This window comes from Tenrec ecaudatus, chromosome 3 (assembly GCF_050624435.1).
Source record: "Tenrec ecaudatus isolate mTenEca1 chromosome 3, mTenEca1.hap1, whole genome shotgun sequence".
NCBI lineage: Eukaryota > Metazoa > Chordata > Mammalia > Afrosoricida > Tenrecidae > Tenrec > Tenrec ecaudatus.
This window is the reverse complement of record NC_134532.1, coordinates 214,749,954-214,768,987: the sequence shown is the minus strand read 5'-3', so window position 1 is coordinate 214,768,987 and position 19,034 is coordinate 214,749,954. Positions and strand designations below refer to the sequence as shown.

The following is a 19,034-nucleotide window of genomic DNA, read 5'->3' as shown; positions in this document are numbered from 1 at the left end:
CTCACACCAGAAGAGAGGCATCTGTGGATTCGGTCTTTCATCGACACCCCTACATTTGTTCCCTGTAACTGAATTTCCATGATGTCAAACAGAATCCAGCTAAGTGGCGCCAGCATCTTGAGCACAAGGAGTCACCATATTGTTCTGAGGGCATGATGTCCTTCTCCACGGACTGGTCTCTCCCCACCGCATCTTTCTGGTATTTTCTGCTTTCAGCAAGATTCCCACAACATCAGCAATGATAGTCCTTGGACTGTGTACTTCTCTGCGTCAAACTTGAATTTCTGGCCACTTTCTCTTAATGTCCTGCTAAGTTTTGGGTTACAGCATGTGTTTTGCTTACTCTAAACAGAGACTATTTTGAAGCCACAGAAAATAATACTTTGCAATAAGTTACAAATGGTAGAGGCCTCCCCTGAGGAAAGATGAAAGCAAGGGCAGGCTACCAAGGTGAGAATGGAAGGGGTTGAGTCAGGTAGCATTGTTCCCTGTGGATACCGCTTTTATCTTTCCCATCAATCAGGGTAATAGGGAAATTCTTGTAATATTTGATGATGTTTTCCACGGAATCAAACTTCTGAAAAACAGAAGAAAGAGTTAATACAATTGTATGTAATGTTTACAAAACCCTCACTGCCATGGAGTCAATTCTGACTCATAGCAGCCCCCACCCCCACCCCACACACCCTTATGGGGCAGGGTAGAACTGACTCCGTACATTTCCCAGACCTTAACTCTTTACTGGAATAGAAAGCCCTGGATTTTTTCCATGGTGTGGCTGGTGGTTTTGAACTACTGACCTGGTGGTTAGCAGTTCAAGTCTACTAGCCCTGGTGAGGGAGAAAGATGTGGTGGTGCATGTCCATAAAGACCAGAGCCTTGGAAAACTTAGGGGGCTGGACTCCCTGAATGGCAATGGATGAATTGCTCCTATTCTCAAAATAGAGAGGTGCGTTGAAGGTCTAAAATTCAGCACTCATGAATGGGACCTTTGCTTGGAAATATGGTCTCTGAAGATGTTATCAGCATTATGAGATCTGTATGAGATCAGTATGAGATCTGTGTTGGACTAGGGTGGGTCTGAATCTTGCGGCACAGTTGGTGTGCAGTGGGCTAGCTGCTAGCTCGGCAATTTGAAACCAGCAGTCCTTCCTCAGGAGAAAGCCAAGGGGCTTTCTACTCCTATAAAGAGTTAGAGTCTCAGACACTCACGGGGACGTTCTACTCTGCCCTATAGGGTCACTAGGTCTCAGAATAAATGTGGTGGCAGTGAGTGAGGGCAAGTCTTAATCCAATATAAGCAATGTCCTCAGCAAACAAAAAGAGAGACAGAGATACAGACAGAATCTGGCCAAATGAAGACAGAGGTCGATATTGGGATGATGCACTTATAAAGCTAGGAACACCAGAGATTGTCAGGAAACATCTGAAGGTAGAAAGAAGCAAGGTAAAATCTTTCATTAGAGCCCTGAGAAGCAACACAGCCTACTGATGCTTAGATTACAGATGTGTAGCCTCTGAGGACAGGAGAAAACACTCCCCTTTTATTGTTTGAAAGCAACCGGTTTGTAGCTCTAGATAGTGGTTCTCAAGCTTCCTAATGCTGCGACCAATTTATACAGTTCCTCATGTGGTGGTGACCCCCAACCATAAAATTATTTCCGTTGCCTCTTCCTAACTGTAATTTTGCTACTGTTATGAATCATAATGTAAATATCTGATATGCAGGATGTATTTTCATTGTTACAATTGGAACATAATTAAATCATAGTGATTAATCACAAAAATAATATGTAATTACATATTGTGAAATATTTATTTCTAATTACAAATCAATGAAATTTTGTCTGGAAGCATGGTGTAGCATGGGTAACAGTCTTCACACCAGGTACTCGTAGGTGGGCGTATCTGCATGTGGGCAGACCCGCCTGGACATGGAGAAAGGAGTGGGTTCTCGGTTCCTAAGACCATCAGAAATATGTGTTTTCTGACGGCCTAAGGTGACCCCTCTGAAAGGGTCATTCAACCCCCAAAGGTGTTGTGACCCACAGGTTGAGAACCACTGCTCTAGATGGTATGTGCTCAATTGCCAAGTTCAACGTTGGCAGTTCAAACCCACTTAAATGTCACCATGGAATAAAAGACCTGGAAATCAGTTTATATTACATCCAAGAAAACCCTATGGGACAGTTTTATTCTGTGACACATGAGGTTACCACGAGTTGGAAATGGCTCAGTGTGCAACCAGCAGTCACAACTGGAATCTAATACATGGACGCAACTCTACAGAGGACTTATGCTAATGGAAATCAGAAGTCTCTGCAGTGAGAGCGTAGCTCCTGCGAGGGGAAGGGGAGGGGGAAGAGATGTCACATTTGTATGGGTATCAAGGACGATTTCCTGGGAGGTGGGCTTATCTGGGTCTTGCAGAATGTGTTTTCTTCCCGTAGGAAAAGCGATGCAGATGACACAAAGGATGGTCAAGGGCTGGTCACTAGCCTGTTGTGCTGAAGTGGAAGGACGAGATTATATTGCCCACCTCCTGCAGCTGTGGGCATCAGGAAAGATGAGTTCGGCTACTAGTAATAACCAAATTCATTGCCATCCAGTCGGCGGGCAGAGTAGAACTGCCCCTGTGGGTTTGTGAAATTGCAGAGCAGCCTCATCTTTCTCCTGCAGAGCAGCTGGTGGATTTGAATTTCTGGCTCTGAGGTTAGCAGCCCAGTGCAGAGCCTGCTAAACCACCTGTCCTCCCCAGTGCTTCCCTACGAGGTGCCTGCAGTGTTGCAGGGGAGCAGAGAAGCAATGCTGACCTCGCCTCCTCTGAGTCCTGTCCCCAGGGCAAACTGCCGATCCTTCTCCAGGAAGCGGATTTTCACATTGTAGACTTTGTTTCCATAAAACACCACCAAAACATAGGGTTCTGAGCTGGATTTCGAGGAACAATCCCGGACCAAGAAAGTCCCATCCTGAAGAACAGAGAGTGATGGTGAGCTTCCCAGACCACAGAGGCAAACAAGGGCACCGCTGTGGCAATGAGCCCCAGGACAGTCATGGCTGCAGGGTTTGGCAATTCAGTTAAGTATTGTAGTTTCCGTATGCATAAGGCGTCTTGCTGTTTCTTGAAGAGTGGATCACACCACACTTCCTTCATCCCAATCTCCCATTCTCTGCATCATCCTCAGGGTGCTGCCTACATCCTTAGGGCAACAGTGGTGGGTACACGTGCTAGCATCTGCCTTGCTCTGTTAGCTCTCATCACTCCTTCAGCTTCCTGCCCCTAGGTCCTACCTCTAGCCAAACGACCACCTTCTGAAGCCATCATCGGCTTGAGGGCTTCTGGTTTGCTACACTCGCTGCTGCTTAGGCCCAGGGGTGGTAAGACTTCATCTTACATACTTTGGACATGTTGTCAGGAGAGGCCAGTCTCTAGAGAAGAACACCATGCTTGGTAAAGTCGAAGGGCAGTGGAACAGAAGGCCCTCAAGGAGATAGATTGACACAGAGGCTGCACAAACAGGCTCAGGCATTGGAACAATTGTGAGGATGACGCAAGACCAGGCAGTGTTTTATTCTTTATGCACAGGGTCTCTGTGGGTCAGAACTGACTTGATGGCACCTAGCCACCACAATGACAACGACAGCACAAATAGCAACACTTTCTGAGTGAAGTCCCTGGATGGTACAAACTGTTAACAAGCTCTCCTGCTTACTCAAAAGTTGGAGATTCAAGTCCACTCAGAGATGGCTCAGAAGAAAAGTCTTGCAAAATTTCTGGCATTGAAAAGCCTCTGGAGCACAACTCTGCTCTGAAACGTGCAGGATCCCCCTGCATGAGATGGACTCAATGGACAATTGTATAAAAGACTTTGTACACAGAGTGACCCTCCTCCACCTCTCCGCCTTCTCCCCTTCAATTATTCAGATGGCTCCTGTCTTGCTGAGACAGTGGGAGACATCACAGGATTGCTGCAGGGGGTGGGCCTTAGAAAAATGAAGTGAGCCTCTGTGAGAGGACATGACCTCCTACACATGAGTACAGCACAGAAAGGGGACTTGAGGTTCAGTAGGCAGTGATATCAAAATGAGTGGAGAGACTGAGGGATGAGAGAGAGAGAGACACTGGATCAAGGGGTGCAGCTTTCAGTGTGGATTATAACCCAATGTGAAGAAAACCCAAATTCTCACAACTGGACCACTAGGTAACATCATGATAAACAAAGAAAAGATGGAAATAGTCAAGCATTTGACCTTGCTTGGACCCACGATCAATGTTCGTGGAAGTAGCAGACACGAGATCAAAGGACATATTGCACTCAGAAAATCACTGCACAAGACTTCTTTAAAATGTTGTGAAGCAACAATGTCACTTTGAGGGGTAAGGTGAGCCTGACCGAAGGAATGGTAATTTCAATCACCTCATATGCATGTGACAATTGGGCATCTAGTAAGAATCAATGTATCGGAATTATGGTGCTAGTAAACAATTTTAAGTATCCTGCACGAACTGCCAAAGGAACAAACAAATCTGTCTTGGAAAAAGTACAGCCAGAATGCTCCTTAGTGGCACAGATGCTGAGACTTCATCCCATATACTCTGACATGTTTTCAAGACAGATGAGTCCCTGGAAAAAGATGCCATGTTTGGGAAAGCAGAAGAGGAGGGAAAAGAAGATGCTCAATAGGATGAATGAACACCGTGGCTCCAACAATGAGCTCCAACATAACAATTGTGGAGATGGTGCAGGAGGGGGTGGTGTTTAGTTCTCTGCTCACAGGGTCAGGAAGGGTCAGAACTGACTCGACAGCACCCGGAACAACAAGGAGCCCTGGTGGTGCAGTAGGTTAAGCACCAGGGTGCTAATTCCAGGTCAGCAGTGGTTCAAACACACCAACTGAGAAAGATGAGGCTGTGTGCTCTCATAAAGATGTAGAGTCTCAGAAATCCTATGAAGCTATTCTACTCTGTCCTCTAGGGTCACTATGAATCAGAATCACCTAGACTGCAGGGAATGATATCTCTATATCTATCTATCTATCTATCTATCTATCTATCTATCTATCTATCTATCTATCTATCTATCATCTATCTATCATCTATTTATCTATCATCTATCTATCTATAGAAATATATGCAGCAAAAATTACTGAGAACTACTCTCGTGGTTTCCAGTGTTTTTCAGATATGGTTTCATTGGACAGTTAAGATAAATTTTGAAGAAGGCATTCTATTCACAATTCTACAGGTGAGGGAATCTTCAGAGCTACTAAATGGAATGCCAAGAACTCAACCCTAAGCGCTTGCTCCTTAGACAAACCAACCTTCAGGTATATAAAGTAGGATTGAAAAATGTTATGGAATCCAAGTCCTTTCTCTTTTAATATAAAAATATCCAAGTATAGAATATGGGATTGAGGAGTTTTCTGGGAGCCAAATTCTTGCTCTTCATCTAAACCAGACTTGGAACATACGAGGGGGCTTTAAATCCTTTGTGGAAAAACTGAGTGAAAGATAATGGAATACTCCCCAAAATTTTCTGGAAAGCCTCTGATAAAGGGTTTGATAAAGCCTCTGATAAAGGGTTTGATAAAGCCTTTGATAAAGGGATTCCGGCTTTCTGGAACTTGTTCTGCCTAGAGCCCTCAGCCATCATTGGTGCCTTCACAATCATGCACAAGATGTTGCTGAAGACCAGAAAGAAAGGAGCTCCAAATTCAAGGCTAGTATTCGTGTTCATCATCTTAAATGGAGAAAAGACGGAAGTTGTCAAGGATTTTGTCTGGTTTAGATCCATAACAGATGTTCATAGAAGCTGAAGTTAAGCGAGTCAACTGATGCATGGCTTTGATTAAACCTGCTGGCACACGAGCTCTTTAAATTGTTGGAAAGCAAGGATGTTACTTTAAGGACTAAAATGTGCCTGTCCCAAGCCATGGCTCTCTCAATTGCTTCATGTGCGTGTGAAAGCTGGACAATGAATAAGGAAGACCGAAGGGGACTGGATGCATTTGAAGGATGGCATTGGTGAAGGATGCCGAAGAGATCATGGGCCGCCAAAAGAACAAATCAACCCGTGTTGGAAGAAGTACGACCAGAAGGCTCCTTAGAAGTAACGATGGGGAGACTTCATCTCACATACTTTGGACACGTCGTAAGGAGAGACCAGCCCCTGGAAAAGGACAACATGGTTGGCAAAATAGAGGGATAGAGAAAAGAGGGAGGCCCTTGACAACACAGATTGACACAGTGGTTTAAACAATGGGCTCAAACGTAAGAACTAGTGTGAGTATTCCCAAGCACCAGGTTAGGTTTCATTGTGTGATACATAGATAGGGTCATTGAGTCAGAACTCAGTTGGTGGCACAACAAAAACATCTTAACCTTTGCCATGAGTTTGTCAAATGAATCTGGGAAAGGTTGGTATTTAAATTCAGTGACATTTCATAAAGAAACATTAAGCTGTCTTTCATAAAGAACCAATGGAGACAAACAGAAAAGGGAAATGCTAAGTCATTCCATGGAGGGTCTAGTCCTCCCCCCCCCCCCCCCGGTGTTTTGGGAAGAACAGGAGGCAGAAGCAGGCCTACAAGAGAGCAGAAAAAACAGGAAATACTAAAAAATTTGGAACAAATATGCATTGATCAAAGGGAGACCAAATAACAAGGTGTGTCATATTTTAACCTAATTACATCTGTAGTAATCCACTCTACAACACATTCCATTGTTGTTGGTTTCATTTTGTATGTTTTTCCAGGATAGGTTTATCTATGGAGACAGTAACTGGATTAATAGTTTCTTGTGGGTATGGCAGGGGAGTATGGGGTGGGGAGAATGGGGAGCTAACAGCAATGAGTACAAGAAAGAATGCCCTAGAATTGATTGTGGTGATGATTGGCACAACTCTTTTTAAAAAATAATTTTATTGGGGGCTCATACAATTCTTATCACCATCCATCCATCCATCCATCCATTGTGTCAAGCACATTTGTACATTTGTTGCCATCACCATTCTCAAAACATTTGCTTTCTACAACTCTTTTTAATCTGATTGAACTCTCAAGTTGTATGATTGACTTGTAGGTCAATATATGAATGATGAAGGGTTCATGAGGCAGAGGGGAATGGGGAGGGAGGGGGAAAATGAGCAGCAGATATTAAGGGCTCAAGTAGAAGGCAAATTTTTTGAGAATGATGATGGCAACAAATGTACATATGTTCTTGACACAATAGATGCATGGATGGATTGTGATAAGAATTGTATGAGCCCCCAATAAAATGATATAAAAAGAAAGAAGAAAATGAGGAGTTGATACCAAAGGCTTACATAGAAAGAAAATGTTTTGAGAATGATGATGGCAACAAATGTACAAATGTTATTGACAAAATGGGTGTATGTATAGCTTGTGATAAGAGTTGTATAAGCCCCCAATAAAATGATTAAAGAAAAAATTGTTATGAAAAAGAGAGAGTGAGGATGGAAGAGAGCATTCAGTGAGAGTGCTCAGTGACACCAATCTTTCTCTACCATGATTTCACGTGTGCTGTTGAAAGGAACACCGCTGAGAGCAGTGCTTCCAATGGGAAATCAGGCTTGTTTGTTGCCTGGTGACCAAAAAAGGAGTCATGGCTGGCGACCTGGCTATTGTAAATCCAGTGCCACTGCCCTGCTCTTGATAGGTTGCTTGGCAAATGGGAGCCATGGCAGGTTCCAAGACAGACTGTCTCGAGAGGGGAGGGTCCTTCAGGAGAAGAGTGCGCGAGTCCTCACCCAGAGGTAGGACAGAGATAGCCATCAGAAGCAGCTGTGCTTTCTGGCTACCCTCTTCTCCATTGTGTGACCCGCATACTGGCTTAGCCTCTGTTTCCTCTTGTTTTCAGGAGGATGCCTTGAACACAGCAAGAGGTGCTTTGTTAGCTCCAGCATTAGCAGCCTGCTGCTGCTTTGACAAGTTCCAGGTAGTCCCTTATCTTACTTATGACCATATTTATCACTTTAGTCATTAGTATTATGCTCTGCACACAATGTTGCAACAAGTAATTTGCTGATGTGATTGTTCTCAAATATTAATTAACGATGTTAACTTTCATAAACAGCTGTTCAAGATCTTGCAGGCTTCGACATGGTCTACAGTGAAGAACAAACCAATCTGTCTTGAAAGACATTGTACCAGAATGCTCTTTAGGTGTAGAGATGATGAGACTTTGTCTCATTGACTTTAGACATGTTTTCACAGGAGAGACCAGTCCTTGGAAAAGGACACCATCCTTGGTAGGGTGGAGGGCAGTGAAAGAGCGGAAGGCCCTCAGCAAGATGCTTTGACACAGTGGCTGCAACAATGGGCTCAAACTAACAATTATGAGGATGAAACATGGCCGGGTGGGGTTTTGTTCTATTGTACACAGGCTCTCTATGCGTTGGAGCTAACTTAATGGCATGTAACAACAAGATCATTGATGCTTACAGATCACTATTTATCTACCCACTAATTAACTTATTTATATTGGTATTCCTCCATCCAACAATGACTACTGCACTGTCTAGTTAAAGAGAGGTTTAATGTTGTATCTGTCTTGAGCACTTGTCTAGCACTTCTAAATAATCTATAGGTCTGCACATAGTTCCTCGAAAACTATTTTCTGCTTTTCAAGTTTGGGCATTGATTTGATGCTATTATTGAATTGTGCCCCTCAAAACATGTGCTGAAGTCTCCTCACATCTATCTCTGTAAAAAGATGGTAGAAAAATTTATTTATATTTTCATTGCATTTTTCCCATGAACTTTTGAAACTCCTGCTTGAAAACAGGGGTTTATTGTTTAATGAATAAGGTCACACTAATGTAGGGTGGGTTCTAAACCTGATTACTTCTGAGTTATGAAAAGAGTTGAATAATCACAGAGATACATGCACAGGTGGAAATGTTACATAAACACGCACACACAGAAAAGACACAGCTATAATCCCAGAAACATCCCAAATTGCTGGCTACTAGATGCTGAGATCGGTAAGGACCTCCCTCTAAAACCAGGCCCCTACTTCTGACTTTTATTCTGATGTGTGAGAAAATCAATTTACTTAAAGTCTCTTGCTTGTGATGATATATCTGTTACTAGAATCAAAGACCCTTGCTGCAATTGCAGCCATCCCAGTTCTCTCCACCTTTTGGACACTACACTGTCATGTTATCTGCATGACACACTTAGCCAAGGAAATGTGAGCAGAGGTGATGTATGGGGCTTCAAAAGAATGCAGAGAGCCAGTGTGATTGGTGGAAGTGGATATTGGGATGGGGCCTCCAGCATCCCGAGTTCTCACATTGCAAACCTGCTTAGGTCATGGATGTAAGCAAGAAAAAGTTTCACTTTCCTAATGACTGAACTGCTGAGGGTGTTTGTTACAACAGTGTATAACCTGTCATGGAGACTGGATGATGACAGTGCTCCAACCCCTGCTCCTTCTTGTAAAAGGTAGGATGTAAAGACCTCGCTGTAACTTGGGCAGATATTTAGGAGGGAGATGAAACTGAAGAAGGAAGACACAATGATGGTGACCTTTATCTATACCCAGATTTACATATTTGACCTTCAAAATTGTTACCAGTGTTTGATTCCCCTATCTCCATTTTACAAGTAAAGAAACCCAATCTTAAAAGCATTAGTCCTTGGATGTTATAAACTAAAGATAGGTGATTCAAGCCCACCCAACAGCATTGTGCACGAAAGGTCTGATGATTTGCTTCTTTAAAGATTACAGCCAAGAAAATACCAACACATGGGGGAGGGGCAAGAAGTAGAGTTGACTTGATGGCCTCGGATTTGGTGTCTAGGTTTATATTTGGATCTTTTTTAAGAACTTGAGAAAGCACCACAGTGACAAGTTGCACAAATGAACCTCAAATCTGAAACACTGCATATGAATTTTCTTTTGTAATTACATATTTCTCAAACCAAACCTACTGCCATTGAGTCCATTGAATCACAGTGACCCTTTGTAGGGTTTCTGGGACTGTGAATGTTTTCAGGAACAGATAGTCTCATTTTTCTCCCTCAGAACAGGTGGTGGGTTTGAACAGCTGACCTGGTATTTAGCAACCCGATGTCCAACTCACAGCACTAACAGGGACACTTACACTGAGAAAATCAGGGTGATACAGGAAGTATTATGCTAAAGTACACTGCGTATGACATTCTTGGACTTATGGGATGAAACCCGTGGGATGATAGCAGGAAGGGCATTAGGCTTAAAGGGAATTACCTTGTTCTCCTTCCTTAGTGCCTCTTCTACTGCTTGTCGGCTGTATTCTCCAACGTACCAATTGTGGTGCTCGACACCCTGCACACCAGGTTCAATAATAAATATTTTAGCTCAGAAGGAAATGAGATTTCACCCATGCATTCATCCATCCATCCATTGATTCAACATTTAATTTTATTTCACCAGCCAATTAAAATTTGATCATGGTTGTTGTTTGTTGTTAGATGTCCCAGTAAGGACTTAGAGTGGCTCTGTGTACAACAGAAAGAAACTACACCCAGTCCTTTGCCATCCTCACAACTGTTTGTACGTTTGAGCCTATGTTACAGCCATTGTGTCAATGCATCTGGTTGAGAGTATTCCTCTTGCTACGCTTGTTACCAAATATGATGTCCTTTACCAGGGCCTGGTCTCCTGACAACATTTCTGCAGTACACGAGACAAAATCTTGACATCTTTGCCTCTAAGGTGCATTCAGGCTGTACGTATTCCAAGATACAAAAATTCCCAGAATTTGTTTGTTTGTTTTTTACCCCCATCCCCCAAGCCCCCATCCAGAATTTGTTCTTTTGGCAGTTCATGGCAGTTTCTATATTCTCTGGCACCATAATTCAAATGCAAAATTTTTTCTTATCGTCTTCCTTATTCAATGTTAAACATACACATGTAGATGAGGCAATTGAAAATATCATGACTTGGGTTAGGTATACCTTAGTCCTCACAATAACATCCTTGCTTTTCAACACTTTAAGAAGGTCTTGTGCATCAGATTTACCCAATGCAATGTATTGTTTGATCTCAACCCTGCTCTGAGAACTGGTTGTGGATTTATAATATATTTGCAGTAAAGCCGATCCCATCCCTGAATCTGGAAAATCCCGCAGGTGCAAGAGAAAATTGGAATCAATAATAGCAGTTATTATTAAGTTAAGTAGGTTCTAATTCATAGTGACCATAAATATATCAGAAAACAATGTTACTCAGTGTTACACCATCTTCATGATTGTTAAGAGTATTTGAGTTTATTGTTTTGACTTTTCTGTCAATCTATTTTATTATAAAGTGTTGATTATATAGTGTCCATGAGCAAGGATGTTACTTTGAGGATTGAGGTTCATCAGACCCAGTTATTTTCAATAACTTCACATGCATGTGAAAGTTGCACACTGAATAAGGAAGACCAAGGAATTTGAATCATGGTGCTGGTGAATAATACTGAAAGTGCCATGCTTGCCATAAGAACAAACAGATCTGCCTCGAAAGAAGTGGTCAGGAGAGATCAGTTCCTGGAAAAAAACAGCATCATGAGAGATAAAGAGGAAGAGAAAAGTAAAAAGAGGAAGACTGTGTTAGTCTGGACTTTAGAGACACAAATCCACAGAAACTCATGTATAAGAGAGAGTTTTATATAAAGGTTAAGTGCACATCAAGAAAACATCCCAACCCAGTGCTGCCCAAGCCCACAAGTCCAACATTAACCCATATGTGCAACACCAATCGACAAAGTTCTCAATCACAAAACACACGCAATGATTCTGACTGCAGGAGGAAAGCCGAATCAGTGAATGTGTAAGTATCTCAGTGCTGGCAGGGGTCTCCACACGGCTGCTCCAGCACCCAGGGCTGCATCAGGGTAGGTTCATGCAGCTTCTCCTCGGAGATGTCTTGCAGGAAGTGAGCCTTGCCAGTTGAAACAGGGAACTGGCTAAGGCAGCTGCACCCACCATCACAAAGCAAGAGATCCAAGAACTAGAAAGTCGAGGCTCACTGAGCCATTTATCCCTCTGCTCTTCAATTAACCCCACATGGGTGCTTATTGGCCAGGTTGGCACCATAAACTAACTACCTCAAAGACCCTTGAGATGGCCTGATACAGTTGCTGCAACAATGGACTCAAACAACAAATGTGACAATGGCACATGACAGCGAAGTGTTTCCCTCTGTTGTACATCGGGGGCTGGTGGAACCAACTCCATGGCAACGAAGAACAACAAAAAAACAACAATAATCTTATTGAGTATTTCTCTCATTCCCACTGACCCTGCACTTTACCAATTATGATGTCCTTTTCTAGAGACTATTTTTTTTCCTGGTCACATGCCCAATGTAGGCAAGCCAAAGTCTAGCCATTCTCCAACATGAGGTTGCAATTCCTGCCTGCCTTTCCTGAGATGGTCCGTTGCTGGAAGGGACTAGAAATCTCATTCCACCAGTTGACAGATACAATGTTAGCGACAGTTACACGTAGCTCACGCATGTAGAATGCAACTGCTAGCCTAACTTTCTTTTCTTTCTTTTTGGCTTTACAAAGAGAACTTTATTCTGTCTTCCTTGAGGTACAGAACAAAGAAATGTAGACGTGGCTGTTTAAAAAAAATAAGGTTCTCAACAGGTTGGCTGTAGAAAGTACTGGTCTCTTTTCAACATCTGAGGTGCCTGAATTCCTTGGAGATCTCCATGTCTGGGCATTCATGTTTTACTGAGTCAAGAATGTTTCCAGGGCAGGAATCTTGGCTTCAAAGGAAATGATTGTCTCCTAGGAACCTGGTGACGGAGTGGTTATGCATTGGGTGAAATCTGCATGGCAGGCAGTTTGAAACCACCAGCAGCTCCACACGAGAAAGACTGGGCTTTCTACTCTCTTAAACAGTCTCAGAAACCCATGGGGGCGGGGGGCGGGGCAGGGGGTTTCTAAGAGAAATGGCAGTTAATTTGGGTTCCTTGTTTGCTGATGGGAGTCAGCATCCTCTCTGCCTGCTGTCTTCGCTCTCCTTTGATGTCTTGTGGAGGAGAGACGGGAAGCAAGCAGGGGGTTAGCCTAACTTTCTATCCATATTTATTATGCCTTATTTACACTGATTTTTAAATGGGGTTCTTTTGATCACCCACAGTCATTGAGATAGTTTCTAGAGCTACAATTCCCAAGTGTGTGCTTGTTCATGATGGATCTCATATATGCAGTAGTCAATAAATCCAAGGATGTATTCTATTGAGTAAATCTGCTGCACAGCTTTCTTTAAAGCATTGAAGAGCCAGGATGTCAGTTTGTGGGAGAAGGTAAGCTTAACCCAAGTCACTGTGTTTTCAGATGCCTCCGATGCGTGTGAAAGTTGGACAAGGAAGAAGGAAGATGAGAGAAGACTAGATGCATATGGATTGTGGTGTGAGTACACAATATTGACAGTACCATGGACTGCCAAAAGAACAAACACATATCTTGGAGGAAGGACATCCAGAATGCTCCTTAGGAGTGAAGAGATGGCATGACTTTCTCACATACTTCGGACATGTTATCAGGAATGACCAGTCCCTGGAAAAAGGACACCCTGCTGGGTGAAGCAGGTCATTATTAAATGGAAGATCCTTCATAAGACGGATTGACACAGTGTTTTAGAAAGCGACTAGTTCATTTTCTGCCACATAATAAGCGTTGAGTTGTTCAATCGAAAGGCATATGCAATATGTCCATCAGTGTTGAAAAAAGAATGGTGAAGGTATAAATACCAGTGAATCCACAAAAGATAATTGAGCAGCAAATAAATAGAAAACACATTTAAATCTCTCTGCTCTCCGGTTTTGATCAATGGGAAAATATTTTGAGAGCCTGGTAACAGGCAAGTTAAAGAACTTGATAGAAGAGCAAATTGCATTGGGCAAAGCCCAAATTTAATGGATCTAGAAAAAATGGTATCAATCATTATCATTTCATTTTAGGCATTGTTCAATAAAGTCTATTGTGGTGCGTAGTTATCTAGAAAGACTCGACAGAGAAATATCTGTTTTACCTTTGTATCCGATGGTGGGGGATAAGGCTTTTTCCAGTTCATGTTTTTGCAAGGTAGCTGATTCTCGCGAGCATTGTGGCTGGTTGGAGATGGACATCGCTGAGGAGAATGGGATTGCAGGCTTCCATTATGAACTAGGGAAAAATTAATTCACATTTAAATATGATGTCATTAATGTCTCACCTCGTCTTCCTCTAACGTGGAGCTGGAGCTCACGCACACCCTCCAATCCCCATGGTGACCATCCTGGTTTCATCACCATCACCTCGGACTCCAATGATTGGGATCACCTCTGATTGGTTTTGCCTCATCTCCTGCATTCCTTACCCTTTCCTATAGAACATCCAGAGTAACCTTCAAAAAATGTTCATTGTGAACTAAACTGGGAAACATCATACTTCACAACTTTAGTGAATCTTACAATGATAACTAATGAGAGACAATCAAAAAAAGGAGAAAAGTAGTTTACCATTGATTGTAAGACTTTGATGGCTACAAGGAAGCCAGGGACAGAGGCAGAAACACGGAGTGGGGAGGTTAGGAAATTATAGTGGGAGAGGAAAGGTGGAAAGAAATATCATTGTGACTGAGGGAGAGTGAAGAGTGGAGGCCCAAAGCCCATCTGTAGATAACTGGACACCCCCTTACAGAAGGGTCACACGGAGGAGACGAGCCTGTCAGCATGCTGTGTCGCAACATATAACTTTCCTCTAATTATTAAATGCTTCCCCCCCCCCACTATCATGATCCAAATTCTACATTACAAATATGGCTAGACCAGAGGATGTACACTGGTACATATAGGAACTGGAAACATAGGGAATCCAGGACAAATGATCCCTTCAGGACCAGTGGTGAGAATGGCAATACCAGAGGGTGGAAGGAAGGTGGGGTAGAAAGGGGGAACCGATTATAAGGATCTACATATAACTTCCTCTCTGGGGGATGGACAACAGAAAAGTGGGTGAAGGGAGACGTTGGACAGTGTAAGACATGGCAAAATAATTTGTAAATTATCAAGGGTTCATGTGAGGGGGAGTGAGAATGGAGGGGGGAAAACGAGGAGCTGATACCAAGGGCTTAAGTGTAGAGCAAATGTTTTGAGAATGATGATGGCAACGAATGTAAAAATGTGCTTGACACAATGGGTGTATGTATAGATTGTAATAAGAGTTTTATGAGCCCCCAATAAAATGATAAACAAAAATAACCCCCCACAAGATATAAACTAATAAAGCTGAGCTACACGATGCTAACAAAAATGAACGAACCCAAATTGTTTAGTCTGATAGTAAGAAAATGATCTATAGTGTCATCAATTAGGCATCACTGTGATGCCTATTTGTATAGAAACATATATTTACAAATACTTAGAAAGCTGCTGTGAAGGAAATAAGTAAGCAGAGAAAAAAATGAAGATAATCTACATTAATAGGTTTTTTAAATTACTTGTGTTATCCTTGTATTTTTGCTAAAGTGGTGTGCATAATACATATTTATTAATTATATGAATATAAAATAGGATGGATTTTGAATATTAATTCAATTTCATAATTCCAAATTTAAGATATTATATAATAAACATTTAAAAGCTTTAAAAAGAGAGAGAGAGAGAGCCACATATATGGGTGTCTAATGTGATATTATTATTGATTTTATTTGTTGAGATGGACAGCATTACCCGAGAGGTCAAAATGTGGAAACTCTCTAAATGACTATATTCATTATGAATGAACATTGTATTATATTTACACCATGGAACGCTAATTACCAATGAAACTTAACTAATTACCTTCATAAACATCAGCTCAGTAACTTTGAGGGTCACGAAAGTTCAGTAGCTGTATGGCAATGTGGTGGTGGGTGACCTGCTTGCTTTTTAATCTTTATGTAACGTGTTCTTACCTCTGCTTTGCACACTGTGGCTGCCCGTCATGAATGAAGAGCTAAAAGACACGTGAGAACGGGAAGAATGTTAGTGTTTCTAAAACTCCTTTCACCGTCAGGGCCGATGATAATGCCAAGAAGAAAGCACTTTAAGTTTTTCGGATTATGTTGGAAGCATCATTTACTCTTCAAGGCAGTATGACACGCATTATTTCCCTGAGATTGTCCACGTTAGACAGGGACCAAATCTACAAACAAATCATTTTCATACGCACACGCGAGTGTCTCCTCCTGGATGCTATTCATTTAGACTGGCCTCGCAACTCAGGTTGGGCTGCGATGCGCGTGGTCGGCAGTTCCAAACCACCAGCAGCTCTGCTGGAGAAAGAGTGGGCTTTTGACTCCCGTAAACAGTTACAATATCTGAGACCCCCGTGGTCGCTGTGAATCAGCATTGACTTGGCGGCAGTGAGTTTACAAGGATAGTCATTAAAGAGCATTGTTTTGACTGGTTGCAGTTCATAGTCTGCATCGGAAATATGTATTGAATTGAAGTTGATTAAGCCACAGCAAGGGAGAAAGTCCAGGAATCATTTCATACTGTTTTGAAATGTGAGCTAGGTAAGAACTGTGGAGCTCATTAAAAGGGGGGTCTCAGCCAGTGGGCCTTGTGGTTAGCAGCCCAATGAGTGACCACTATGCCACCAGAGCTCCGTGAACGATATGTTGCGAGGAAAAATACAAGGAGCTTCAAAAAACAGGTGGAAAATGGAAGTGAGAGGTAATGGATTGTTGTTTTGCGCACAGTACCACAAAACATCTCCTGGCATGATCGACCAGGCGAGCATCGTGCTGAGTGCCTTTAGTCCATCACAAAAGGACCAGAATCACACAAGACCACTGTTTAAAGCAAAAACAAGACCACTGTTAAAGCAAAAAACAAAGCAAAAAGAAGCCCAAACAAAAAATGAGACAAAGGTTTCCATATAAAAGGGAACAGATTTGAAGTGTCCAAGGCGGGGGGAGGTGGGGGAGGAGGCAAAGGGGTGGGGGAAGGTGAAACAATTGACTAGAATATAGGTTCCCAAATTTATGTGGCCTGTTTCCCACTTTTCAGGAAAGAAAGAAAAAATTACTTAGCACTCTTAACTTCTGCAATAAAATTTTTGTAATCCAGTCCTTCCAGAATGAAGTATGGGTTTGTGATTTTGCAGCCATTCCAACATCCTCCAGGGAGGGTGGTATCACCCCCTTTGGGAAGACTGGGTTAGGAGGTTCACTTGGATGGAGGGGAAGATAGTAACCCACAGAGGGGGAAGAGAAATCAAACGGGGGGAGGGTGGGGGTGGTTTGGGCTAATCCATTGGGAGGTTTGTTAGCGAGTTTAAACTAAACCCACTGCTGCGAAGTTGATTCTGACTCAGAGACCCTACAGGACTGGGTAGAACTACCTTCCCTGTGGGTTTCCATAACGACAACACTTTAATGGAATTTAAATACACATCGTTCTCCAGACGACTAGTGGGTGGTGCCACATTGCTGAACTTTCCAAGCAACAATCCAACCACTAACCTCAGGGCTCCTGCTGAGCGAAAATTGATGACAGGAGATATAAACCATTCCTTACTTACCATTAAAAGTTTTTTAACAATAGATCATGGAATTTTTCCACAGAATTTTTAAGTCTTCTTCTATTTCTAAATAAACACAGACACGAATCTCACCAAGATTGTCCCTCAGTGGCTTGGCCAAGATTGACACTGAACTCTGATTTGGGGGTTCAGTCTATATCATGGTGTGCATTGTCTTTATCTGTGCCCCGGCTGCTACTGCAGTTCAATCTCATGACAGGGAATGTCTTGACCATGGATTATGCTCTCCACTAAGGTCTCCAGGTTAATGAAATAGAACCCGTTTCTTGCACTGAAGAAATCCATAGCGTATAAACCTGATTTTAATCCTGGAAGTGGTCTGTCCAGAAGGCTGGGGGCACTTCAGCTTGCTTTATAGACAATGCTAGCTGAGTTAGCCACCAGCACCCTAAGCGGTTCTCCCTGGTCAGATTTCCACAGACACCAAGCCTTTGACCCCGTGGAAAACAGGATTCCTTTACTGGGAACCATTGTGCAGCCCTTGCCAAATGTGCTGGGGAAAAGGAAGCAGGAGGCGCAACATCTCACTGCGCTACTCTCTCTGGGTTTCTACAACCTGTCGGGAGACTAGCAACATCCTCAGAGCCGATTCTAGGTCCCCGCAATCCAGAAACCAAGTCACTGACTCACTCATTATTGAATTATATACGGTAGCATTCTTCTGGCTGTGACCCCTCTGAAGCACAGAGTGCCAGGCCTTCCTTCAGAGGCACCCTGGGTGGTTTTGTACTGCCAACCTTGGGACTCTCCAGGAACTCCTCTCAGTGCTCCCAAGTACTTCGTTCCTAAGGTCATGAGCGAAAGGGGACTAAAGCCAAAGTGTGATTCTTTCATGAACAAATACATTGTGAGGTTTATTGTGCCAACCTGGCCGATAGACACATGTGGGATTCATTGAAGGACGGAGACATCAATGGCTCAGGAGCCTCACCTTTCAATCTTATACTCTCTGATGGTCGGACCAGCCTTTGCTAGTTCTCTGCCTCAGCTGCTAAGACTCACTTCCTGCGAGACATCCCTGAGGAGAAGCTGCATGACCCTACCTGATGCAGCCCTGGGTGCTGGAGAAGCCACGTGGGGACCCCCCTGCCAGCGCTGAAATGCTTGTATGCTCACTGATTTGGCTTTCCTCCTGCAGTCGGCATCATTGCATGTGTTTTGTGAGATTGAGGAGGACTTTGTAGATCGGTGTCAGACACATGGACTAATGTCAGACTTACGGGCTCGGACTGAACTGGGTTGGGATGCTCTCTGAATGGACACTTACTTACCCTTTATATAAAACTCTCTCTTATACATATGAGTTTCTGTGGATTTGTTTCTACCCAGACTCACACATACATCTTGAACACTTACTAGATATGTGGTAGGTCTTTGGGATTATTTAGGAAATAAGACATGGCGTATGCCTTAAAGACACTTTATATATGAGGAGAAGATGCTCCCTCCCTTATC

General features: G+C 42.9%; 1 protein-coding gene across 1 annotated transcript in view; it reads right to left on the bottom strand.

Annotated features, from left to right (window-relative positions):
* Positions 1-442: 442 nt before the first annotated feature.
* Positions 443-19,034, bottom strand: part of CLNK (cytokine dependent hematopoietic cell linker) — a 42,068-nt gene continuing 23,476 nt past the window's right edge. The window contains exons 5-9 of the mRNA XM_075543599.1: positions 15,946-15,986; positions 14,041-14,174; positions 10,256-10,333; positions 2,814-2,969; positions 443-577 (exon numbers count right to left, since the gene is read on the bottom strand). Of these exons, the coding sequence (XP_075399714.1) occupies positions 443-577; positions 2,814-2,969; positions 10,256-10,333; positions 14,041-14,174; positions 15,946-15,986 (544 nt within the window). The remainder of the gene's footprint in view (positions 578-2,813; positions 2,970-10,255; positions 10,334-14,040; positions 14,175-15,945; positions 15,987-19,034) is intronic.